General features: G+C 43.6%; 1 protein-coding gene across 4 annotated transcripts in view; it reads right to left on the minus strand.

The window, feature by feature from the left end:
• ANKS6 (ankyrin repeat and sterile alpha motif domain containing 6) overlaps window positions 1–26,215 on the minus strand; it is a 77,900-nt gene that overhangs the window by 29,533 nt on the left and 22,152 nt on the right. For all 4 annotated transcript variants that reach the window (XR_005224468.2, XM_037893390.2, XM_037893391.2 and 1 more), the window contains 7 exons: window positions 23,997–24,207; window positions 22,378–22,424; window positions 20,845–21,048; window positions 19,414–19,579; window positions 14,124–14,296; window positions 3,063–3,255; window positions 43–159 (listed from right to left, as the gene is read on the minus strand). Coding sequence is in view for 3 of the 4 variants with exons in the window: in XM_037893390.2 (XP_037749318.1) it covers window positions 43–159; window positions 3,063–3,255; window positions 14,124–14,296; window positions 19,414–19,579; window positions 20,845–21,048; window positions 22,378–22,424; window positions 23,997–24,207 (1,111 nt within the window). In the remaining variant the exon portion in view is untranslated. The remainder of the gene's footprint in view (window positions 1–42; window positions 160–3,062; window positions 3,256–14,123; window positions 14,297–19,413; window positions 19,580–20,844; window positions 21,049–22,377; window positions 22,425–23,996; window positions 24,208–26,215) is intronic.

Genomic DNA, 26,215 nt, shown 5'->3' on the forward strand with positions numbered 1-26,215 from the left:
ATTTAAAGCCCCATCAATGACATTCTGCACGGGAGAGATTACCTTTCTCCAAGTTTTCACAAACTCCTTTTACTCTCACATGGTTTCTTCTTTCATGATTCTCTATGTCAGAGGTTCTCAAACTGTGGACAGGTTTTTGATGGTCCACCAACTGGTTGCCTAAAAAGAAACCACACAAATCTTTTAAACACTATGCTCACTATAACTATATTATAAGAATATCTGCAAATCAACTGCCTACTTTTTTGTGTGAAATAAAGAAAATCTTAAGTATTGTAACAAGCCCTTTGAATTTATTATTTTTTTAGTTTATTAATTTTACTTATCATAGGGCTTCTGAGTGTGTGTGCACTACCACTGAGTAAGCTCAGCACTGCGGCTCTGGCACTGCAATAGGGTCTCTGAACCCTTATGTCATTGGAGGTGAGGAAGCTTATAGTGCCACAGCACTATTGGTGTAGCCATAGAGCCTTAATCCTCAATCTAGAGTAGACCTGCTGTGAACATATTTTACTGTAGCACAGAAGCATCAAGTCTGGGATTGTGACACAGTTCCACGATTTTGTAGGGGGAGCAGTTTGGATGCCAGATTTGAAGAGTTTCAGCTGGTTCTAAGGCTTTCAGGGATGTGGTTAACCTGTCAGTCAGTGTTCAAAATGTGGTCAGGGTCCATTACAGGATAGGGTTGCCAACTTTCTCATTGCAAAAACATGTACACTCTTGCCCCGCTCCCTACCCCGCCCTGGCCCTGCTCCTTCTCCGAGGCCCCACTGCCGCTCACTCACTTCCTCCATCGCTTGCTCTCCCCCAGTCTTGCTCACTCGCTCATTTTCACTGGGTTGGGGCAGGGGTATGGGAAGGGGTGAGGGCTCCGGCCAAGGGTGCGGGCCCTGGGGTGGGGCCAGGGATGAGGAGTTTGGGGTACAGGAGGGGGCTCTGGGCTGAGGGGGTGGAGCCAAGAAGGGTTCGGGGTTGGGGCAGGGGTGCGGGCTCTGGCTGGAGGCTGGGCTCCAGAGTGGGGCAAGAAATGAGGGGTTCAGGGTGCGGGAGGGGGTTCCAGGCTGGGGCAGAGGGTTGGGGAGTGGGGGGGGTTAGGGCTCCGGCTGAGGGTATGGACTCTGGTATGGGGCAGGGGATGAGGGGTTTTGGGTACAGGAGGGGGCTCTGGGCGGGGCTGAGGGGTTCAGAGTGTGGAAAGGGGCTCCAGGCTGGGGCAGTGGGCTCAGGGTGCAACAGGGGGCTCCGGGCTGGGGCCGGGGGATCAGGGTGCAGGAGGGGGCTCTGGGCTGAGTCGGAGGGGTTCAGAGTGTAGGAGGGGTTCAGGGCAGGGGCAGGGGGTTGGAGTGTGGGTTGGAGGAGGTGAGGGCTCTGGCTGGGGCTGTGGGCTCTAGTATGGGGCTGAGGATGAGGGGTTTGGGGTGCAGGAGGGGGCTCAGGGCTGAGGTAGGGGTACAGAAGGGAGTGTAGGGTGCAGGCTCTGGGAAGGAGTTTGGGTGCGGGAGGGGGTTCAGGGATGGGGCAGGCGACTGGGGTATGGGAGGGGGCTTAGGGCTGGGGGAAGGGTTCAGGTGCGAGGTGGGCTCCGGGCGGCACTTGCCTGAGGCGCTCCCTTAAGCGGCGACATGTCCTCTGGCTCCTAAGCACAGGGCTAGCCAGGGAGGCTCTGTGTGCTGCCCTCGCCTGCAGGCGCTGCCCCCGCAGCTCCGATTGGCTGCGGTTCTCGGGCAATGGGAGCTGCGGAGCCTCCCTGGCCGCATTTGCGCCTAGGAGCCAGAGGACATGTCGTGGCTTCAGGGAGCCATGCGGAGCCAGGGCAGGCAAAGAGCCTGCCTTAGCCCCACTGCACCGACGACTGGACTTTTAACAGTCCAATCAGCAGTACTGACCGGAGCCGCCAGGGTCCCTTTTCGACTGGGTGTTCTGGTCGAAAACCAGATGCCTGGCAATCCTATTACAGGAGTGGGTGAGTGAGGTTCTGTGGCTTTCAATGTGCAGGAAGTCAGATTAGATGATCATGATGGTTCCATCTGACCTTAAAGTCTATGAGTCTTTTGTCTCTAGGTTATTGGAAACCTAAAATTTTTACACTACTAAGCCGTCCCCTTAAAATGGCATGAACTAAAATATGAAAAGATTTCCTCCATTAGTAGGTCCTCTCTATAACAGCCAGTCTGCAGTACAAGAACAGTTAGTGAGGCAAATTCTGCTCCCCTTTATGCTAATATAAATTGGAAGTCACTCCCTAAAGTAAATGGGAATTAAACCACCAAAATAAAATTAGAATATGTGAAAGTAGAATCAGTCCTGACTTTCTCAAAATGAATACAGTGCATCAACAGAAATGATATAAAACATTTAGGGATGTGTTACCTAAAATTCTAAGAGGACTCATATATTAACAATCCAATTTCCAGAAATATCAAAATCAACTATTTTCTATTTTCAGCAGCGTAACAGGGTAATTTTTATCAGGACAATAGCTTAGGGCCAAAATTTCAACTTAAAAAGTTGTAATCTAACTGGGAAAATCCTAAACATTTTTTTAAAACCCCTCACTCTCTCAAAGAATAATAAATCAATAAAATAAAAATAATGCACTGCTCTAATTAAAGATTATTAGTACCTGCTGACATCATCAACCCAAACTGTCATAAGATAATGTAGCGTTTAAATGAATCTGTTCAATAAAAAGAACCATATCCATTTCAGTTCCATTTGGAACGTAATCAAAAGGGCACTTGCTACGCTCAAATTACACTGTGCAAAGTGTAGAAAAGAGGATTCATAATAGAGGATGTGGGGCAGAGTAGCTCTGCTACATGATCAGTCCTGCCCGTCACACACCAAAGAAACTCTTCCATGTGGATGGGACTCAAAGGCTTTGGGGGATGGAGCAGCTGAAGAGTTAAGAGTTAAGGAGCTGCCAATCTTAAACTGTTAGAAACAGAATATTTTTAAATTTCTAAATAGGAAACAAGACTCATTTTTTTCCCCTCATACACAAAACCAGTATCATTATGGCTTGTAAAACTTTATTTTCTTGACAATAGTGATCCACTCACCTTCATCAGTAATAGTTCCACTGCTGGAGCCACCATTGCTCTTGGCTTGTCTGTGAAAGGAAGAGAGAGAGGACTCCGCATTGTGAACCTTAGGGGATGGGGATGGAGATGGGGATGGTGTGAGAGTTGGTGATGTGCTTTTAGATGTAGATGAGGTCCCAGATGGAGGTCTTTTGTTCATCTCCAGTTTCTGCTACAGTTAAAAATAGAAATGTTTTTGTTAACTAAAACTACCTTCAATTAATTATTTTAATTAAGGCCGCAATTCAGCAAAGCACTTACACAGATCTTTAAGATTGTGCTTATTGAAGTCAATGGAGCTACACTGATTCATACCAACTGAAAATCTCACCCCAAAAGGAAAGTATATTTGTTAATCTCTCAGGACTGGAATAAAGCAGTAATTCCCCACTCCAAACAAAAAGAGATGTAAATGTTCATTTAAATAACTGTTTATAAAGGATAACATTATCTTAACTTTGGATACAAGTTTTTCATTCACAGATTTAACTAAAACACTACTGATTTAAAAACATAATTTAGGCCCTGATTCAACAACATACTTAAGATCATCTGATTGACCATCTGTGACGTTATCTAATTAAAATCTGACCATGCAAAGCATTGTTGCTACCACTGTTATACAATTGCAACAAATCTTATACAAAGTACAATGTATGGCCAGAAAGGATTAAGCATCCTGCAGGATAATTGACCCAGAGTCAGCCATTAGAGAGATGTTAGAACAGTATGTAAATGGTAATTAAGGCCACTCCATGGTAGATAGGCTAGAACTTTGAAATGCAAACCTATATTGTTAGAAATTAGAGATGATACTAATTGTATGTGTGTACTCATATATTTTTTAATGCTCGCCATGTAAACAGACACTTCCTGTCTGTCACTATAGCTGTTGATTCAAAGATCAAAAGGGAATATTAACATATAGATTAATCTCAGATGAAATGATGTCATTGTTTATATGTCTCTTTAAAGTTTGTGATAGACTGTCGAATGGATAAATTGCCTTATGTTAATCTGTGTGGATAATTACCAGAGATGCTTAGGAAATGGATCTATTCAAAAGTCCCCATAATTGCCTATTGTTCGCTGAAGCACTCCGAGCTGTCCCAAGATGGCCTGAAACTGTATAAAGATGCCTTGGGTCCCAATCCTTTTTATCTCAGATCTGCTTGATGCTTCATGCAGAGAAAGCTTAAGTCATAAGACTGAGATCTCCAGTCTCACCTGAATCACTCTGAATATGGGCATTGGACTATAACCTATGGACTATTTCTGAAAGAACTGTTTGCAACTACATGGCTCACCATCTCTCCTATGAATCTAATCTCAAGAACTGTACTCATGTCTGTATGTATATTGATCTTTTAATCAGTACTCTTTTTTGTTTTTTAATAAATTTTAGTTTAGTTAATAAGAATTGGCTGTAAGTGTGTATTTGGGTAAGATCTGAAATATTCATTAACCTGGGAGATAATGTGTCCAAATCTTTGGGATTAGAACTTTCTTATATGATGAATAAGATTTTCAGTAATCCTCATCATATTTGACTTGGTTTCTGGGTGGAGGCCTAAGGCTGGGTTGCTTTCAGGGAACTGTGTTGTTGGCTTCTGGGTAACCAGTGAGGTATTATAGAAGCTGTTTTGTGCTGGCTTGGTAAATCTAAGTCTTGGAATATCCACCATCTTTGGGGATTGTCTGCCACGTTCTTTGCAGTTCACCCTAATTGAGTGACCTCAGTTGGCTCCCCTGGAATCCTGGTCACACCATCAATAGGACTTCATCAAAAGTTTAGAAGTCAGAGATGTGTTTAAGTGCTTTGCTGAACTGGAGCCATGATGCGTGAAGTTTTTCACTACATCCTTAGTATTTATATGATTATATAACACTAGGGCAAGTGACAAACTGTTCTGTATATATTCATTTCACATATATTTATTAAATATATGACAGCATGGAAATGGAAAAATGGCATGGATGATGAATGTGAGCATACATGTTTCTGAACAGACCCTGCCAAACAGAGCAATTACACCTCATCTTACAAATTACTCTGAAGCCATGCACCACCTAGTTTAAAGTTTGCATTATATATGGGTCCAAGGAATCTAGATGACTTTCCCCTGGGCTCTTAGATTCACAGTTGTCTTAAGGCCCCTTTATGCTAGTTAGACTGATGGAAGGGGGCTATAAGGCACACATAAGACATAATATCCTAGTGATTCTGTATCTTTGCAGAAGCTCATATAGGTCATTGCTATAGGGTTGCAAGTTAGTGAAGCTCTTAGGCCACCCTAGCCTGAGCTAGCCACCAGCACATCTTGGAATTTATGCAGGGACAAATTTGCTCCCTGGTCCTTTGGAAATTGTATTATTACTTATTAATATTACTAATATTATTACCTCCTTAGTCCTGCATGTCAAACAACCATGATTCACATAGTCTAATACAGAGGTGGCAAACTACAGCCCGTGGGACCATCCTGCCCTGTCCTTGAGCTCCTGGTCGGGGAGGCTGGCCCCCGGCCCCTCCCCCACAGCCTCAGCTCGACGTGCTGCCAGCGCTCTGGCCTGCTGCTCCTGCCGGGCAGCTCGGCAGGGTGGCTGGCTACAGCATGGTAAAGGGGCAGGAAGCGGGGTTGTTGGATAAGGGGCAGGGGATCCCCAGGGCAGTCAGGGGACAGGGAGCAGGGGGTGGTTGGATGGGACGGAAGTTCTGGGTGGGGGGAGGCGGTCAGGGGACGGGGAGCAGGGGAAGTGGGATGGGGGGTGGGGTCCCGGGGTGGTTGGGGTGGAGGTCCTGGGAGGGGGCAGTCAAGGGTCAAGAAGCAGGAAGGATTGAATGGGTCGGGGTTTCTGAGGGGGGCGGGAAGTGGGAAGGGGTGGATAGGTGGCAGGGACCAGGCTGTTTGGGGAGGCACAGCCTTCCCTACCTGGCCCTCCATACAGTTGCGCAACCCCGATGTGGCCCTCGGGCCAAAAAGTTTGCCCACCGCTGGTCTAATACGATATTTGCTTTTTTGCAGCAGCAGCTGCAAGCCCATATCTAATTTTTTCTCTCATGTTGAATCCCCAAATCCCTCTCTGTATTACCTCTTTCTGTCCTATTATCTGTCATTTTGTTCTTCAGAGGGTTTTTTTCTTAGAATCATAGAATATCAGGGTTGGAAGGGACCTCAGGAGGTCATCTAGTCCAACCCCCTGCTCAAAGCAGGACCAATCCCCAGTTAAATCATCCCAGACAGGGCTTTGTCAAGCCTGACCTTAAAAACTTCTGAGGAAGGAGATTCTACCACCTCCCTAGGTAACGCATTCCAGTGTTTCACCACCCTCTTAGTGAAAAAGTTTTTCCTAATATCCAACCTAAACCTCCCCCACTGCAACTTGAGACCATTACTCCTTGTCCTGTCCTCTTCTACCACTGAGAATAGTCTAGAACCATCCTCTCTGGAACCACCTCTCAGGTAGTTGAAAGCAGCTATCAAATCCCCCCTCATTCTTCTCTTCTGCAGACTAAACAATCCCAGTTCCCTCAGCCTCTCCTCATAAGTCATGTGTTCCAGACCCCTAATCATTTTTGTTGCCCTTCGCTGGACTCTCTCCAATTTATCCACATCCTTCTTGTAGTGTGGGGCCCAAAACTGGACACAATATTCCAGATGAGGCCTCACCAATGTCGAATAGAGAGGAACCATCACGTCCCTCGATCTGCTCGCTATGCCCCTACTTATACATCCCAAAATGCCATTGGCCTTCTTGGCAACAAGGGCACGCTGCTGACTCATATCCAGCTTCTCGTCCACTGTCACCCCTAGGTCCTTTTCCGCAGAACTGCTGCCTAGCCATTCAGTTCCTAGTCTATAGCGGTGCATTGGGTTCTTCCGTCCTAAGTGCAGGACCCTGCACTTATCCTTATTGAACCTCATCAGATTTCTTTTGGCCCAATCCTCCAATTTGTCTAGGTTCCTCTGTATCCTATCCCTGCCCTCCAGCGTATCTACCACTCCTCCTAGTTTAGTATCATCCGCAAATTTGCTGAGGGTGCAATCCACACCATCCTCCAGATCATTTATGAAGATATTGAACAAAACCGGCCCCAGGACCGACCCCTGGGGCACTCCACTTGACACCGGCTGCCAACTAGACATGGAGCCATTGATCACTACCCGTTGAGCCCGACAATCTAGCCAACTTTCTACCCACCTTATAGTGCATTCATCCAGCCCATACTCCTTTAACTTGCTGACAAGAATACTGTGGGAGACCGTGTCAAAAGCTTTGCTAAAGTCAAGAAACAATACATCCACTGCTTTCCCTTCATCCACAGAACCAGTAATCTCATCATCTCAATCTAATCTCTTCAAGTGCATTGTCTGCATTTACCTAAATTAATTACAATCTCAGTGATTTATGCTCAGTTCTCTAATCCTTAATCCTGTAGGTTATTCTTCAATTGCTTTCCTTTCTGCGCGGCTTTTCTAATCTCTTCTAGTTTGACACTGCCTGCAACCTTGATCAACGTAAAATCACTACACCTCCTACACTAGTCATTCTCAGATTTGGGGCTGTGACCCTCAAGTTGGGCCCTGAGTAGTTCTGTGAGAGATACAGACGAGCTTCATTTTTATAATATGTAAAACTGTCAGAGCCCTTTTTTTCAACCTAGAATGGTTACTTACCCTAAGTAGTTGAGGTTCTTCAAGATTTTGAATCCGACGGTAGGGGCACATGCACTTAATGCGTGCAACAGGGGTGTCTTTTGAATAGCACCGTCAGTTGGGGTCACACATGCGCCTGTCTCTCCTCATTTTCCCATGTGAGGGAACATATGGTGGAGTGGCTGCAACCTTCTGTGAGTTTCCTCCTTGCAATTCAAAGCCCATGTTTGCTATGGGCTTCAAAAGAGGGGAGTTGTGAATCCCACAATTCCAACAACTCTCAAAGAACTACAGTTACTATAGGGTAAAGTACCATTCTTTATTATTCCAGTGTGTGTCAGTGAGGCTCACGCTGTAAGTGGCTGGCAAGCAGTATCCTCATCAGATGGTGGGACTGAGGAGTTTCAGCTTCACTAGTCAAATAGTAACATCAGTACTGCTCCCCCAAACTTAGCAACTGACCTAGCATCTAAGTCCAATGCATCATGTTCAGCAAGGTCAGTGGGTTACTCTACATCACTGTCTTGCAGATTTCAGATAGCAATACATATCAGAAGCAGGTGGAGGATGTTGCTTGAGCTCTAGTGGAGTGACTCTTAGCATTCTATAGGTCTAGACCAACCAGCTGGTAACGAAGCGAGATGCACTGTTTTATCAACATAGATACTCTTTGTGATGAGATGGTCTGACTTATGGAATCGCCGGGCATCCCCAGTGTGACTAAGTCAGGCTGGACAGCTAGGAGAGAGTGGTGGAAGGCAGGTGTATCAGCAACAGAATGGTAAAGGCCTTTTCTCTATGAGCTGAAAAGAGAATACCTCAGGTCAACTAGCGACACCTGAGTCCAATGAATGGCTGCCTGTGACATTCAAAACCCCCTCTTTCTTGTGAGAGAGAGAGAGAGAGGAGAGACAAGATGCAGCAAGGGTAGTGGCAACAGGGAGAAAAGGCTTCTCCTGGGTGGAAGGCTCCTCTACTCCCTGTAGGGGCAGCAACCAAGCTAACTGCTGTGTGGGGAAGAACTGGCACCCAGAAGCCAGTATAACAGGGCAACAGCCTAGAGAGGGAGAAGGGAAAGGTATTCCCTTTTTGTGTTATGAATTTGGTTTTTTTGTTTGGCTGAAGAGTACTGCTTGGGCCCACCCTGTGGCCCAACTTGTAAGTATCAGAAAATAACCACCCCATGAGGAATAAAAACTCTCTGGAGCGGGACTGATTTACACCAAGTCCCCACATGGGCAAAGGGGAAATGCTGAGCCCGATGAGTGAAGGAGGTGCCTCGCCACACTAGAAATAACTGGGGAAGCATCTGAACAGCATGGTCCCATTGATGTAATAGAGTAAGGCTCTGAAAACATCCAGAGTGTGTAACTTCTTCTCTCCCAGTGCACAGTGAGGTTTCAGGAAGAAAACAGGTAAATCAATGTATAGAATTCCATCTCAATCAAAGACCCCGTGGCGATGAAACTAGAATCTGGTTTCACCTTGTCCTTGTGAAAAGTCAAATGACTGGTGGCAGTGACTCTGAGGTGCATCCTGTGGGATGGGTAGACGTCTTTGTGGACGTATAAGTCCTGTAAGTCAAAAGTCATAAACCAGTCCTTAGCCTTAAGGGATGGAATGATGGATGCTGTCACTCTTGAGAGTAGGTCAGTGTTCACAGCCTTTGCTGGGGCTGGTATTTATGGGGCTTGTGGTAGGGGCTGCGGTACAGATCCCCAGGGATCTTAGCTTGGCCCTTGAGTCCTTAAGTGAACGGCGCACTTCATCAGTGAGGCTGCTGAAGAGCTCCAGAGCTCTATCCCCTCTATAGTCTATAGTGGATTGGACCTCTTTGGGGACACTAGACACTTCAAGTCCATATAATGGTTATGGCCATGACCACTGATCTAGCAGTCGCACTGGATGCATTCATAGCCACTTGCAATGCTGTTCTAATGAACTTCTGGCCCTCTTTTATAATCTCCTTCAGTTTCTCCCTATACTTCTGTGGGAACTTGAATAGGAAGGGAGTCACTTCCACCCATGTGAGAAAGTTATACTTTTCAAACAGGGCCTGACAGTTCACCATGTGAAGTTGTAATGAGGTCAAGGAGTATGCCTTGTGTCCGAAGAATTCCAGTGTCTTAGTGTCCTTGTCCTTCAGGGTGCCCTTTCTAGTTTTGGACTTCTCTTGCACTGCTGACACCACCAGGGACCCTGGGTATGGATGGGCATAGAAGTGTTCAAAGCCCTATTGGGATATTTGATATTCTTTTTCACCTGTTTGGATGTGGTAGAAAGTCTGCCAAAGCCCCTTTACCAGCTTGAGTATACCCTTGCTGATGGAAAGAGTGATATTGGCCATTGTCATAGAGTTCAAGATGTCAATGAGGCTGTGGGACTTTTACTGTATCACTGTGGTTTCAATGCCCAGGGTCTCCATGGTCAGGGGATCATGGAATACCATGAAATCATCAGTCACTGAAGTGGACACCAGTGTCACTGCTTTGTCTGACTCCTTGGATAAGGTCTGGGGTTCCTGTTGTCCCTCTGTTGTTGGTTACGGTTGATCCCAGTCTCACTCTGATGTGGGAGGCCTCATTAACAAACAATACCACTAGTGAGTGAGAACTCCTTCATTTTTTTTAAGCGTGGAAAGGGGATCTGCTCCAGGACTCATGTGACGATGTTTCCCAGTAAGACCAAAATGGCCAGGGTGGCATATGGATACTGGTCCAGTTGCAGTTGGCAGTCTACTGCCATTCACATCAGGCTTGAGGCGGAGCCTTGACCTCTGGTCTCCTTCTGGGGTCACTTCCTGATTCCATATTTGACGCTGGCAAATGAATTTGATGAAGGGAATGAGGAATATACCTCCTCAAACGGTGGTGATGTGGGACGTACAGCCCCAGTACTGATGATGCCTGTGCCACCAAGGTCTCAATGTGCAGCAGGCCTTGGGAGGTCTTGTTGATTCTTCAAGTGTCATGAATCTTGAGGCTGTGATTGGCTTGATCACCTGTACCGATGTCATCTTCAGTGTCATCACTCCTGCACAGCACTCGTGGTCTGGCCTGCATCCCCTGCCCTTAGGGTGGCAAAATACTTTGAGTAGTTTTGTTTCGGATGCTTCCTTCAGGAAGAACCAGCCTGATGTTTGAAGCAATCTTTATACTACATATTGGCTTGTCTCTTGGGTGGTAAGGGCTGAAGTGTGGGGAGCGTAGGTGCTGGATCCTTTGGTATCTGGGTCAATGTCAAGGCTGCCAGTGTTGAGACTGCTGGTTCTAAGGTTGGTGGAATTGAGGCCACTGGCACTGAGGTAGCCAGTCCCAGTGTTCTCAGCACCCTTTTGGGTGTCTTCTTCTCACTACTGGATCCCGGAGCATGGTGCCTGCTTGACGGGGCACCAAGTGACTTCTTCAGTTCTGGCTTTGCAGTTACTGCCTCCGGATCCAAAGGGACCCTCTGGACTTCTCCAATAGGTATAGCTTGAGACAAACGTCCCTTGACTTACGGGTCCTCAAGGAGACAGACCAGCAAACTGAGTACCTGTGACAGGCATAAAAGGCATCAAGTGTGTCCATCAGTCTGGGGGATAAGGCCATCGTAGGATGGACAAGGTTTGAATCCAGACAGTTTAGAGTCCAGAAGGTGGTTGGCGCAAAATGCCTCACTTCGCTGGACAAGTGAGTAGTCAGATTAATTTAGATTAATTTTTTAATGCCAATAGCAATCAAGTATAGATAGGGCTCTACCAAATTCACTATTTTGGTCAATTTCATGGTCATAGGACTTTAAAAATCGTAAATTTCATGATTTCATATATTTAAATCTAAAATTTCACTGTTGTAACTGTAGGGGTCCTAACCCAAAATAGGGATGTGGGAGGGTCGCAAGGTTATTGTGGAGGGGTTGCAGTATTGCCAGCCTTACTGCTGGTGGTGGCGCTGCATTCAGAGCTGGGCCACCGGAGAGCAGCAGCTACCGGCCAGGAGCCCAGCTCTGAAGGCAGCACCCCTGCCAGCAGCAGTGCAGAAGTAAGGATAACATGGTATAGAGCTGCCACCCTTACTTCTGTGCTGCTGCCTTCAGAGCTGGGACACTGGCCAGCAGCTGCCACTCTCCAGCCACCCAGCTGTGAAGGCAGCGGCACAGAAGGGTGGCATGGCATGGTATTGCCACCCTTACTTCTGCACTGCTTCTGGTGGGGCTCTGCCTTCAGAGCTGGGTGTCTGCCCAGCAGCCACCGTTCTCTGAAGGCAGTGCAGAAGTAATGGTGGCAATATGGCGACCCCCATACAGTAAACTTGCAATCCCCTCCTCCCCCCACAACCTCCTTTGGGGTCGCGGCCCCCAGTTTGAGAAACGCTTGTCTCCCCCATGAAATCTGAATAGTATAGGGTAAAAGCACCCAAAAGACCAGATTTCACGGGGGAGACTAGATTTCATAGTCTGTGACACGTTTTTCATGGCCATGAATTTGGTAGGAACCTAATTACAGATTAAGGGGGAGGACAGTGTTCTTCTCACAGTAGATTTGAGAATAAAACAAAGGTTATAAAGCTCTGAAAAGGGCAGTGGTTCAGACACTCACCGGATTCCTTGCTTGCTACCAAGAGGGAACTGAGGAAAGGCTGTGGCAGCTCCATCCTTTATACTCTTGCACAAAACCACAAGGAGGCACAGGGCGCATGCATAGCCTCAATAGACACTGCTATTCAAAAGACTTGTGCGTGAGCCACATGTGCACCTACATTGGGATCCTCATTGACACACTCTCAAAAAAACTATCAGACATATGGTTGCCAGACAATGTTACAGATACTATTACAGTTACACAAATCACAAATGCAGTCCTGTTCCTATTACAGCATTTTTGGCCTTTTTAGCTGAAACTGCATAAAAGATTCTTGTTTATATAATCACAGAAGAAAAAAAATAGTGATTTGGGAGTAGCAGAGGAGAAGTTGAGCAGGGCTTTGGAGCGGAGCCTGGAGCTGCAGTGCGAAGCAGCTCCGGAGCAGTGGAGCTGCAGGTTTTTGCCTGGAGCTGGAGCAGAGCCGGAGCACAGCTCCAAAGCCCTGAAGTTGAGAAACCTTGCTCTAGATCAATTATAATAATATTAATACAATACTGAGTGCTAAAGTAAGCCCTGCAAAATGACATGCATATTCTCTCTCTGTCTCTCTCTCTCTCCACTAATGATCTATCAGTCAATTTGTATCCATTCCCTGGAATTTGTTGCAAAAAAATATTCTAACTTTTCCATTAGATTCTCAGGCAGGACCACATCAAAAACTTTACCAAAATCTAAGAATACTGGACCTGATCCTGATCACAGACTGGTGTAAATTAAGAAAAACTGTCTTGAAGTCACTAGAGTAAAAGCAGTGTGAAACAACTGTAACAAGATCACCGGACATAATAGGGTTTAATCTGGATTCCCTCTTTTCACCAAGGCCCCTGTTCAGTAAGGTATATCAACAGTCCCACTGATGTGTTTAAATTTTGGTATGTGCTTAAGTACTTTGCTGGATTGTGGCTCTGACTCGTAATAGTATTGCAAAAGGTCATCAGAATTGTTTGCCACAATTAGCTGTTTATGAACCTTGAGCTTCAGCTGGACATTTTCTAAGTGCTTACAAATAAATTTCTTCATGAAGCTAAAGCTTAAAGTTATATTATTCTGCTTCCCTAGAAAAATGTTTGGGTTATCTCTTCCTTATTACACAAGCTTTTTTCTCTGGCTCCAGTTCAGGAGAGCACTCACACATGTTCTTAAGTTCCACTGGCTTCAAAATTAAAGTTAAGCATATGCTTAAGTATTTTGCCAAATCGGAGCCTTAATTCTTGGAAAGGGCATATACTTCACTACAGCTGCATATCCCATCTTGTTTTACTGCCTCTGCTACAGAGAAAGGATGTCAATGTTGCTATTTATTTATTTTTAAATTTCCAGGAAAACGCTGCCTCCTAACCCCCTTTGTGCATATTCAAGTCTGGTTGTGAAAACTTTGTTCCAAAGAATTAGTTGCTGAGCAGAGTCAAATTCAGGGGGCTTTGCATGCTAAGCAGGCCCATTTCAGGCTGGCAGAGTTATTTTCAGGAAATCTATTAAAGTCTGGGCTGTGATTACATTTATTTAAAATGAACCAAGCAGAAAATAAATAAAAACTTCCCTTTATTTTTGCCTGTCTTTGTACAGATTTGTTACTAAGGGAAATTTTGGTGGAGCTGACATGTTTCTACCCCTGTGTCAGACATTCACACATTTTAGCCCCATTATATGTTGTGTAATTGTGTTTCCTACCACACATGACTAAGGCATGTTTCATTAACTGCTTTGTTAAGTATTAGGTATTTTAGCAACAGGAAAACTTAAAAGTCATATATATACCTTTGCAATACGTCCATTGCCAGCTATCTGAGTGCACTGCTGCAGTTCAGGAAGAGTGGATGAAGCAGCTGTGTGGATTGAGCTATATTGCTGGCTGGGTTTCTGTTCAGGTAAGCCTGCTGCTTTTTTCCTTTGAGCTGCAATTTGAGACAAAACACTATCTGCACTGCCACCTGAGGAGGAACCATAAATTAAAAAAAAAAAAAGTTAGGTACCAACATACTAAATAAATTGATATAATTAAAAAAAAACAGATCCGTTCTAGCCACCTCCTCCACCACCCTACACCCTCCAAAAAACTTCAGTGCATGGACAAAAATCTCTCCACACCAGTGCTGGTAGTCCTTGTAGGAGTTACTGTTCCTTCCGGGGGAAAAGTTAGGCTCCCAGGAAAGCCTTCTGTCTTTCTTGGATTGGCCTGTGGGGGGCAGGAAAGTAGAAGCAAACTAGCAAGAATGGGAAAATCCACCAAATCCCTGGTCTCAGTGCAAGCAATTCCCACTGCTGCTGAGGAGGAGAAAAAGAGTTGCAGATACTTTGTAGGCAGCATGGACTTGATACATGAGTATAGGTGTTCCTAAATTCTAATCTTGGCTCTGCTACTGATTCACTGAGTGGCCTTGGGTAATTAACTTCAACCTTCTGTCTCAGTTTCCCCATCTGTAAAATGAGGACAATAATACTTATCCACCACCTCATTTATCTGTTAATCTCTGTACAGTGCTTTGAATGCATGAAGCACAATATAAATGGTAAAGCATTATTATCAGAAACTGTTCACCTGCCCACCTATTAATCTGCTGGTCCCAAAATCCTGTGGTAGCCCTTAGTGTATCAGGTGTAGTAGGAGCAAAAAATATGGGAAGGCAGCCACCACCTTTGGGCAGTATCAAGACAGTGGCAGTAGCCTGTTTTGCCACCAGCGCAAGTGAACAGAGACACCAGGAGAGGGAAAATACTTGAAAGGCAGACAAATGAAGGGAAAGATAAAGCCAGCAAAGACAATCTAAAGCGCTGGAGACAGAAGGCTGAGAGCTGCTCTCCATGCTTCCAGGAAAGCGGCAAAGCAAAGACTAAAAGGCTGGATGTGGGGGGTCAGTCTACGTATATCCTTGGGCTTCCACGACTCTTTGTCTCCAGGTTTCGTTTGCTGTTTTGTGATTCCAGCAGGACAGGAGAAGAGGGGGATGCCCGACAAATGAAATTTAACGTTTTTCAATTATTTTTATCCAAAGTCAAACCTTTTTCTCATTATCCATGTCACTGAACCCTGAAGGACAACAGGCTCCAGGTACCAGTTCCAGGTTTATGTACTGCTAACAGAGATGGGTTTGCCTTCTGGACAAAGGGTGTCAGGCATCATAAACGTCTTTGAAAATACTGCCTGGGTTGAGGAGAGCAAGGCGGAAGTGTTTAGTGACACACGAGTAGTCATGCTGGTCTTACTATTACTTGTCGCGCCAAAAGGTCCCAGTCACAACTGGGGTATGCTGAGGTTGTGTTTCTCTCTCCAGTGTCAGATGTGTGGCTGTTGCCTCATTTCCCCCACTGGAGACTGTCTTCCTGGACTAATAAGATGATCTGGTTCTCTGGCCCAACAGTCAAAGTAAAAATTCTCTCCTTCCAGGGTAAATAAGTCCAAACACACAAATATAGGTGCTCCTGGCTTCAGCAGTCCTTTTCCCCTCACTGGCTCTGTAGTCCTTCACCCTTTGAGACAGGGGACCTCCTTTTTCCCTTGTATCAAGAGCTGACAATAATCTCCATTGCAGGGATCAGTAAGACTTTGCAATACCTCAGGCTTAACAGTCCTTTTTCTCCTCAATGCAGGAGCTTGCACACGACGTTTCTAGCAGGTGTCTTGTGCCCTCCATTTACTACAGGCCCCTACACCATGAGCAGCAATCTGCTCCAAACCCAAGACTGCCATTCTCCATTATCTTCCTGGGGACATCCCCTACAATGCCTGTCTCTGGTCAGGTCTTGCTCAGGTCTCTTCAGCCAAGCCTCTCACAGGTTTTGTTTCTGGCTCCTTCACAGGGAAACATGTCAGCCTTGATATAGACACCAGATCCTGGAGAGTTTCCCTGAGCAGCTGCTACTCTTCTTGAATCTCTCCCACTACTGACAGCATGAAGCTTTTGATAGGATGCTTCTTCCTTCCCAGTGGACTTGCTCACTCTCAGTTAATGCTTCCTGGACTTGAAGTCCCATGATCCAGTACGAAATTAGGCACTGCTAAGAGATAGACCTAAATTCTCCTTAAAGGACCAGCTTTCCCTGTAACAGGGTCTTACTGTGTGAGGGGCCTTATGAAGACATAGGGTGAAATTCTGGATCTATAGAAGTTAATGACAAAATTTTCACTAAAAAGAAAAGGAGTACTTGTGGCACCTTAGAGACTAACAAATTTATTTGAGCATAAGCTTTCGTGAGCTACAGCTCACTTCATCGGATATAGACTAACACGGCTGCTACTCTGAAACCTGTCATTATGCAAAATTTTCACTGGTTTTAACAGAACCAGAATTGAACCTCTGGTCTCTATCCTGAAGAATTTCTTAATATGAAAAGATACAAATGAAGTGTGGAGAAAAGAGATGCATGTAAGCAAAGTGATCGAGATGATGACAGACAAACATTGTTAGCTGCAAGTATTTCCTCAAATCCTACTGAGGGGCACTGCCTGCAGGCAGGAAAATCACTCAGATGTTTCTGATGAACCCACCAGGTCACTGGGCTTGTGAAACACATTCACGTTGTTTCTACCACTCTGCTGCTCCTGGTCTTCTCTTCCCCAAGGTGGGAGACCTTTTATAGGCCAGCCCCTTGGAAATCCTGTTGGTGGTCTCCCGGTAGGTCTTTGGGGGTCACTTTTGTGTTTGTGAGGAGGTGCATCCTATTAAATCAACTAAGCAGAGATCTACTGGAGTAGGGCTGCTAGACTCCATCTATACATTAGTTTTCTGACTCAGCAGATTGGCTGGGGAGAGGTAGAGAATAGGGAGAAGCCCATCTAATTCTCAGGTGATAATAAAATATGGGGAGAAGATGTTGCTGTCAGAAGAATTTGGGCAGTGGCAGTAACATTTCAGAGTTACAGAGGGTATCCAGTAGGGTTCTTTCTTACACTGTAAACCCTTTGGGGCAGTGACCATCTTTTAATCTGTGTGCATTACCTAGCTTAATGGGGTCCCAATCCTGATTGGGGCCTCTAGGCCCAATAATAAATATATTTGGTAGATGAGGAGAAAACTCTAAAACAACCCAAAAATGTCCAATGATCATCTGTTGTTGAATGCAAAAATCATAGCATCCCCCTAGGAAGGCTAGGCTTTATCTGACCCAGCAACAGTTCATGAGGACATGGGGTGGCCAATGCTTGATGCAATGGAGAAGGATAATTCAGCTCTTTTCCACCATGAGCTGAAGTGGTTTCTGATCTATGCGTAGAATGAAATGGGTGTTTCTATCCACCCAGGATCTGAAATCCCTAGCAATTCTGATTAAACTACATTTATTCCCCTCTTGGTGAAAAACACCTTTTACATTCAAGATGAAAATACATGGAAAAAACTCCCAGTCTACAGCTGCAATAATATAAACCCATTGAACTGCGGAGGAAAATGGCAGACAAAAGAAGTATTAATTTTATGGATTTCAAGACGAGAAAGAAGCATTACAACAATCCAGTCTGACCTCTTGCATAACAGTGGCCACAGAATTTCACCTAGTGATACTTGCTAGTAAATGTAGCTCTTTTGGAGATAACCAGTAAAGAATCCTCAGGTGGCTACAGACAGGTTCATGCCCCTGGGAGGACAGGTGCCAGTACCCTCTGTTCTGTGTCAAAATATTACAAATATATTTCTTTATATTGAGAAAATGGTTTAATCTTTAGATTCTTTCCAGAGATGTGTATCAGATACATTTCTTAGTGATATGATCTTTTGTTCTGTGTTTTGGGAACCTGGCATATGTTAAATTACTACAACAGGTTTTGAAGTCAAAATCTTTTCTGGCATGTTAAAATTACCACAATTACTTTATGAAATATGTATGTACCTCCACAGACTTAACCCATACTTACAAAATAAATATTTTTCAATTTCAGTATCTTACATTATCCAATGTTATACGATCATGCTATGAAAGTCTACCATAATATATGCAAAAATGGGATAAAGCAGGCATGTATTTTTAATAGCTTTTATGTCTGGAATGTCTTCTTTTAGATAGGCTTGGCATGAATGCTGGTAGTTTGATTTTTGTTTCTTTTAATTAAAACATCAGAAATTTTCATCCAGAAAAAAAGTGATATGTGAAAAAAAAGACTAAAATTCTTTAAATACATATTAAGGTAGAAACATGTCCTTTAGGACAGCATACCCACTCCTGCAATCTAAGCTACATGGATGTACCCCAATTAAAGTCACTGAGGTTCCTCAGATTCAGGGTCAGCTTCTGTGGTTCCAAATGCATGACTGGGCCATTAGTCCCTGTAGCGGGGCAGTCACCCCGCTCCAGTCTGGAAGGGGTTAAATCCAGCCGTGGAAAAGGGCTGCCCTGGGAGCCAATCATAAGTGGGCTTGAGGCAGCCAATCAGGGCCTGGCATAAGAAGGGCTAAGGGGGGAGCTGGGAGACTCACTTCAGCTGTGGAGTGGGAAGGACCTAGCTGCCTGGGAGCACAAGGGTACCTGAAGCAGAGCAGTGCTGGAGAAGGGCAAAAGGAGCTGGGGAGCTCCAGCCAGGCAACTCCCCAGGCTGAGGCCTTGTTAAAGACTTAAGGAGGGACTGGGGCTACAGAGGTGCAGCCCGGGGCTAGGCAGAGGCAGCTGGTCCAAGCCCCTTGCCAGTGATGAGTGGCCATTACAGACTGCAGTCTGCCCCAGGGAAACGGGGCTAGATGAGGAAGGTGGACTTAGAGGGTTGGGGGTTCCCCTGGGAGGGGAGACCCAGAGTGTGGGGGTACTGCTGTGGGGCAGCACCCCAAGATAAGATGGCACCGGGATCAGGGAGGGACACGGGGGCCTGAGGCAGGAGAGACACCGGCTAGCAGGAGGCACTCCGAGTGCTGGAATGAGCTAATTCCCGGATGACCAGCAGGAGGTGGCGGTGAGTGCTCCATCTGCTACAGTCCCCTACTGTGACTGTCTGTGGTTCCTGTTCCAGCAAAGTTAATGGCAGTTTTGCAGGCACTTGTGTAATTTCTACCTTACCTGTGAATTTAGATTACCTAGCTAAATCTGTCTTAATTTTTATATATGAAATTAAAAAATATATATCCACCTGATCTATTATGGAGTTCTCCACCATGTCTGTTAATTCCAGCAATGTTGTTGGATCCACCAGAAGAGTGTGGCGAGTGGTTGAAGTTGCTTGAATTTGAGGGAGAAGCAGGTCTTCTTGCAAAGGCTGGCAATTTGACGGGTCTAGTTCCTTTGGTAACAGATGTCTAAAAGAGCAAAAAATATATACACTTCTAAAATTTCTTTCTTGAAGAAATGGCAGATAAAGCTTTAAACACAATTTTACTTACCACAAAGGATAGTGACTTTCTCTGAGGATCAAAATGGATATCAGAAATGAATATGATTATTTTCTTGAACATTACAAAATCCTAATTCAACAAGGAATAAAGTAGTAATATAAAAATAGTCCTCTTCTTCTGATTTTTGTCTAAAAATGTCATCAGTATAACATGAGCAATACAAAGTTTCAAGATCGGTACATAAAATCACATGTAAAATTTATCTAATACAAAGTCCTGCTCTAGTTTCCCCCATCTTACGAAAACACCCTTGGGCTCACTACCTGCTTCTCTACCATCCCTTTGCCCCTCTAACTAAACCACAACTACTGCTGTGAGTTCCTCTCCTCCGACCTCTTTAATCCCACTTCAACCTTTTTCACTCCACAGCAAGTGTTCTCACTAAAGGCTCTAATGATTTTCTGGCCAAATCCTGAAGTCTCAACTCTATCAACATCCTCCTTGAATTCTTTTACATCAATATCCACTCCTTACTCCTTGAAATCCCATCTTCCAGTGGCTTTTGCAGTTATGTCCTCTCATGGTGGTTCTCTTACCTGTCTGATTGCTCCTTCAGTCTCTGGTTTGGTGGGTCTTTCTCCACTCCTCTAGCCCTTGAGTGAATGCCTCCCTGACTCCATACTTGGTCCTCTTCTGCTTTGCTCCCTCCACACATAATCCACTCATGCTGCTGTCATCTTTATGATGACTGACTTACAGGTAACTGATCTGTTTTCTTTCAGTTCAGTTGTTTTTTCCCCCCTCCTTCCTTCTAGAACTCATTTCCAACTGAAAGTACCCCTGCTCTGATACACCGAGGCGGCGTACTTTGAGGACTAAACCATCTCACTTGGAATCTATGATCACCTCAGAACTTTGTGACAAACCCATGTTACTGCTGGAGCTTATTGTATTCAAGGAAAAGTGTGGCATGTAAGCTCTTACTCTACTAATGCTTCTCTTCCTGAGTAGCTGAGTTTACAGGGACTACCCATTCTAAAGATATAGAAACTTTAAAAAATTCGCAATGGAAAATACATGATTCTACAAGATGTTCTCACAGCTACATGTTGCAAGAATCCAAGAGGACCATAAGTCTGAGGGACAGCATCAAACTACTGTGTCTTATCAACCAAAATTTCCTGGAGGTAACAACATACAATATTTTGTTGTACAATGCATTCACTTACTATGTCAGAGTTTGCACTGCTGTTAAAATCATGTTTGATCCCACGCTGTGGCAAGGCAGTCCTCATCTGTTCAGTCTTGCCATCTTTGTTCATTCGTGTTCGGTCAGAATTCCACAGCTCAAAACTTGAAGGAGGTAAGAAAGGAGGAATAACTGCTTTCAGTTTATCACTAGGTAGCCTAGTAAATGGAGCACCACTTCTTAACTGAGAAGAAAAAGAAATTACCTCTTTTTAGAAAGATGTATTTGACTCTAATTATATGCATTTAAAATAGGAAATGAAACTATGTAGAGAATGGAAGACTTTTAATATACATCATCGGAATAAAAGGATGGTGGGGGAGTAAGGGTATTTTAAACAGGCAAAAGAACAATTTAATCAAGACATAAACATCTTTGAAGATGTACAATACAGAATAATAAACAGAAGCAATGCAAATGACCATTAAAGCTGTTATCATACACTAGCTTTATGTAATATACTGAACTTGGCTCACTTAAATAGTGCAAGTTGCCCTGTTAAGTATAAATCTATTTCATTCCTTCCTTTGGGCCTAATCCTGGCTCCTAGTGAAGTCAACAGGAGTGTTAACTAGTTAATTAGTCACTTCCAAATGATAACCAGGAGGAGTGACAAGATAAAAACTCTGTGGGTTCCTAGATGACACCCTGGGAAAGAATGAATAATTGCTTACTATGTCCCTTTGGGTTCTCCTAAAAAAGAAGAAGAAGAAAAACTGAAGTCCTCTTCTACCCCAGTTCCCTCAGTCAACAACACATTGTCCCTCGTATCAAATAAATGGTTCTTTAAGATCTAATGAAATCAACATGGGTAATATGATCTTTTACAATTGCCAAGAAGGGATTATCAACTGAAGATAATGCAGTCTCTAGGCTATAACAGAATCTGAAGCTGGAGTATAACAAAGGAGAGGAGGAATCTATATTATACCCTCTTTGTAACTTTCTCCAAAAAGTGAAGGTTTTGAGATAGGTAAAAAATTGCTGAAAATGCACAATGCCTTGTTCATCGTGAATTTTACTATAGCTTACCCTTTTATCTAACAGAGCATGTTCATTCATGTAAATGGTTGTGAAATAAGTCTGAGTTACATTCCTTACTACATTCAAATTCCTCCCTAGAACACAGTATTTCATGTGGCTTTTCAGCAATAAACCAACTATTCAAGTGATCTCTTTTTAAGTCATTATTGACCATAAGAAGTTCATCCATCAACTAATGGATTGTACTTGCTATAAAGGTCAATATTTACCAAGCGTTACCAATCCATACCATCTGCAATATTGCAGTTATTTCCTGTTCTCACTAAAGAGAAAAAATACAGCAGTTTGGATACAACTGTCTAGTGATCATCAGCAAATGCTGTTTATTTTATTAATGGTGACCACTGTATCATTTGTATGATAATATGAGTGAACTGTACTGCCTATCTAATTTGGATTGTAAATGATTGAGTGAGAGTTGCATGATGTTCTATTCAGTGTTGAGCACATTGACAGCACTGTAACATACCATGGTTGTCAATAATTCATCATCCTTTCCTGCTCTTGTGCACACACCTGAAAAACACATCAAGGATATTTTTAAAAACTCCAAATGCTTATTCCCAAGGATAACTTTGACAAATGTATTGTATGCCGCAACAGTTTCACTCAGTAATGAATGACATGAATGAAATTTACAATGGCATAAATTTATCCCTCATGCAACTTCATTGACTTCCCTGGCAACGTATCCAAGATGAATTTGGGCCATTGTTGTTTTTATATTTTACATCGTAAACTGCAGGATTCAAACCCACTAACCCCCCTTTTTGTTCTATGACTAACAGGGGTGTTAACAGGCCAATTCACCTTGAATATTCCCATAAGAACATAAGAATGGCCATACTGGGTCAGACCAAAGGTCCCATCCAGCCAGTATCCTGTCTGCCAACAGTGGCCAATGCTAGGTGCCCCAGAGGAACTGAACCTAATAGGTAATGATCAAGTGATCTCTCTTCTGCCATCCATCTCCACCCTCTGACAATCAGAAGCTAGGGACACCATTCCTTACCCATCCTGGCACATTCCCTTAGAATACGTGCTAACTACTTATGCTAAACCCAATGGCTCTCAATCTTTCAGGAGTCTCACTTGCCTTGCATACCCCAAAGTTTCACCTCACTTAAAAAACTACTTGCTTATAAAATCAGACATAAAAATACAGAAGTGTCACAGCACACTATTACTGAAAAAATGCTGAGTTTCTCATTTTTACCATATAATTATAAAATAAATCAATTGTAATATAAATATTGTATTGACATTTCAATGTATAGTATATAGAGTAGTATAAACAAGTCATTGTCTGTATGAAATTTTAGTCTGTACTGCTTTCGCTAGTGCTTTTTATGTAGCCTGTTGTAAAACTAGGCAAATATCTATATGAGTTGATGTGCCCCCAGGCAGACCTCTATGTACCCCTGGTTGAGAACCACTGTGCTTAACCATCTGTTCGATCTTGTAGTTAGTTGTGACACTCTTAGTACTTTTCCCAGACCTGAAGAAAAGCTCTGTGTAGCTCAAAAGCTTGTCTCTCTCACCAACGGAAGTTGGTCCAATAAATATTACCTCACCCACCTTCTCTCTCTAATATGAATCGACTGCCCATTTCAAGGGTATTTTCTAGCACACAATAATGCAGAGGTTCTCAAACTGGGGGTCGGGACCTCTCAGGTGGTCGCGAGCTGTCAGCCTCCACCCCAAACCCTGTTTTGCCTCCAGCATTTATAATGGTATTAAATATATTAAGCGCTTTTTTTAATTTATAAGAGGGGGGGTCGTACTCAGAGGCTTGCTATGTGAAAAGGGTCACCAGTACAAAAGTTGGCGAACCACTGCACTAATGGCATGACATGATATTAAGCAGTTTCCTTCCTGGGTGATGCTAAATTTATTGCTCAACAGCAATCACTAACCAAAAACAGTGCAAGTCTGATAAAATAACTCTTTGTGCAGCGTCTTTCCATATACTGCATACTTATTACATGTTTTCATCTGTAGCAAATGCATTACATTAAATATGGTACCACCTAAACTACCAGATGACAGAACACTTCCCATATATCATATAAACAGTTCTGACTTTACCGCTAGCTTTGACATTTGTGGTCCAAGCTGTTGCAGCATCACAGTTTCCAGAGTTGTTCACATCTGGCTGTGAAGTGGCTTTTATTGTGGAATTCAGAGATGACTCGGGCTCATCAGTAAAAGGCACAGACTGACTGGTGGAAAATCCATGACGCAATGTTTGGGTCAACTTCAGCTTGCGGAATCTATTGGACATTCTGTTCCACCATGACTAGGGGGATGAGAAGACAGGACAACTTTGTTCTAACATATAAGTAAAAGAAAAGTTACATTAATTCAGCTTTGCACAAAGCTATAATTCTGACAAGGAGTTTTAGTGATAAACTACAAGAGTTGACAGAGCCGTTTATCAATGTCACCCGATACCCTAGACCTGGTGGTACACAAGACATCTCTGGGGGGTACACGGGAGAAATTGTATAATGTTGGATTTTATCTATTAATTACTTAATTTATTACATTTTCATAATACGTTACTCAGATGAAGCTTTAAAACTCCATGGGAATTTGTTATATAAATGTGGTAGTTAATTTACTTCAGGATGTACCAATGAGAATACAGATACAGATGCTGACGTACAGAGCCTTCACCTCTAATCACAGTATAGCGCGGATTCAGTTGCCCAGCAACTGTCCAGTCTGAGCTCAGAACTTAGTCAGGGGTTTTGTTTTTGGTTGTATATGTAGCACTATAACGATATCGGTATGTAACCGTGAAATATGGATAGATGGCTAAAGACATGTGGCGTTAAGAAGAACACACAAAGTACCAGTGATGAGAAAGGTAGGGGTACATGGGCAGCTGGTAGATCGGAAGGGGGTACGCAATAAGAAAAGTTTGGGAACCTTTGCCCTAGACTGAATTGCAGCTTTATGTACAGATATAGGTAGATATAGATGTATAAAAATTACAGGTTTGTCTGTGTTAACATGAACATCTGATTTATAGTATTTATTAAATTAATAAAAAGTAAAACTAATTTAACATACAAATGTTAAACATACATTTAACATTATGTATATAAAGCTACACTGAAGTAGAATACATCTAAATGAATGAACGAACGAATGAATAAATGAATTTTCAAGCTCCATTTTAAAATCTCTCCCAGTCTCCCCCCCCACATTTTTTCTATCACAGGAAATTCATTGTCAAATTGTGAATTTGAAGGGATGTGATTTACCTCGTCAATTTTTGGACCTAGTAAATAATTTTCCATATTTTTTTCCACTATAGTCACTTTGTCTGTGAAAGCAAAGCATGTGCATTTACTCAGGTACTTTGGGTGGGAAGTTTTAAAACTACAGTACTAAGTACTGTAATTTAATCTTCCAATCAACTCACAACTTCATACTCTAACGTCATGCTCTCCAGTATCAAGATCTAGCATGTCTTACTGTCATAACATCAATATGTGTGTAAAGTTATTCTATTTTAACAATGCACAGATCGCTGTTAAGGTTTTGCATTAGAGCAAAGGCTGATGAAACTGGGATGTGTATTGCCTATTTTTTAAAAAATTCTTTGTACTTCTTGAGCAAAGGAACCTTATTATGGTAGACAGGGCCATCCCTAGGGGGGTGCGGGGCCGGGGGTGGAAGGCACGGATTCATCTCTTCCGGGATTGACCTCGCCGGCCAATTGCACCGGCCCGCAGGGCCCCCCAAAGTGTGGGGCCTGGAGCAGTCACCCCAATTCACCCTTCCCAAGGGACGGCTCTGATGGTAGAAAAAGCATTAAAATACAAACATCCATATACTTTTATTGGTGCTTTCAAATGGATTGAAAGGACTGGAGCTTCCAGGGAAACCCTACAGGTTTTTTTGTAGTAAGCTGGGGACCTGATGAACAGGATATGACAGTTCAGAGACACTAGGGGAAGCAGTGACACCTAGCTCTCTCCGACTACTGTGGATCCTGCAGATGTGGGCAGTTTCAGCCTGGTCACTGTTACAAGGACAAAGAGAGGAGGTACTGGGTCATAGTACATCACTTGATAGTAAGTGAATAATTTTATGTTCGTAAGGTATATTACACAGCAACATAAGGAGCAATATTGTGCAATTATTAACTTCTTCCAAAGGCCTAGCCTACATGGAATAACTGAACAATTGGGAATTAAATTGGTGGGATGGTTCCCCTGTGAGTATGTACAGTGTACAATGTCCATATTAGTCAGGCAGTTTCAGGTACAGTTTGTCTCACATCAACGCTATCA

Source organism: Chelonia mydas, chromosome 2 (assembly GCF_015237465.2).
Source record: "Chelonia mydas isolate rCheMyd1 chromosome 2, rCheMyd1.pri.v2, whole genome shotgun sequence".
In the NCBI taxonomy this organism is placed as follows: Eukaryota; Metazoa; Chordata; order Testudines; family Cheloniidae; genus Chelonia; species Chelonia mydas.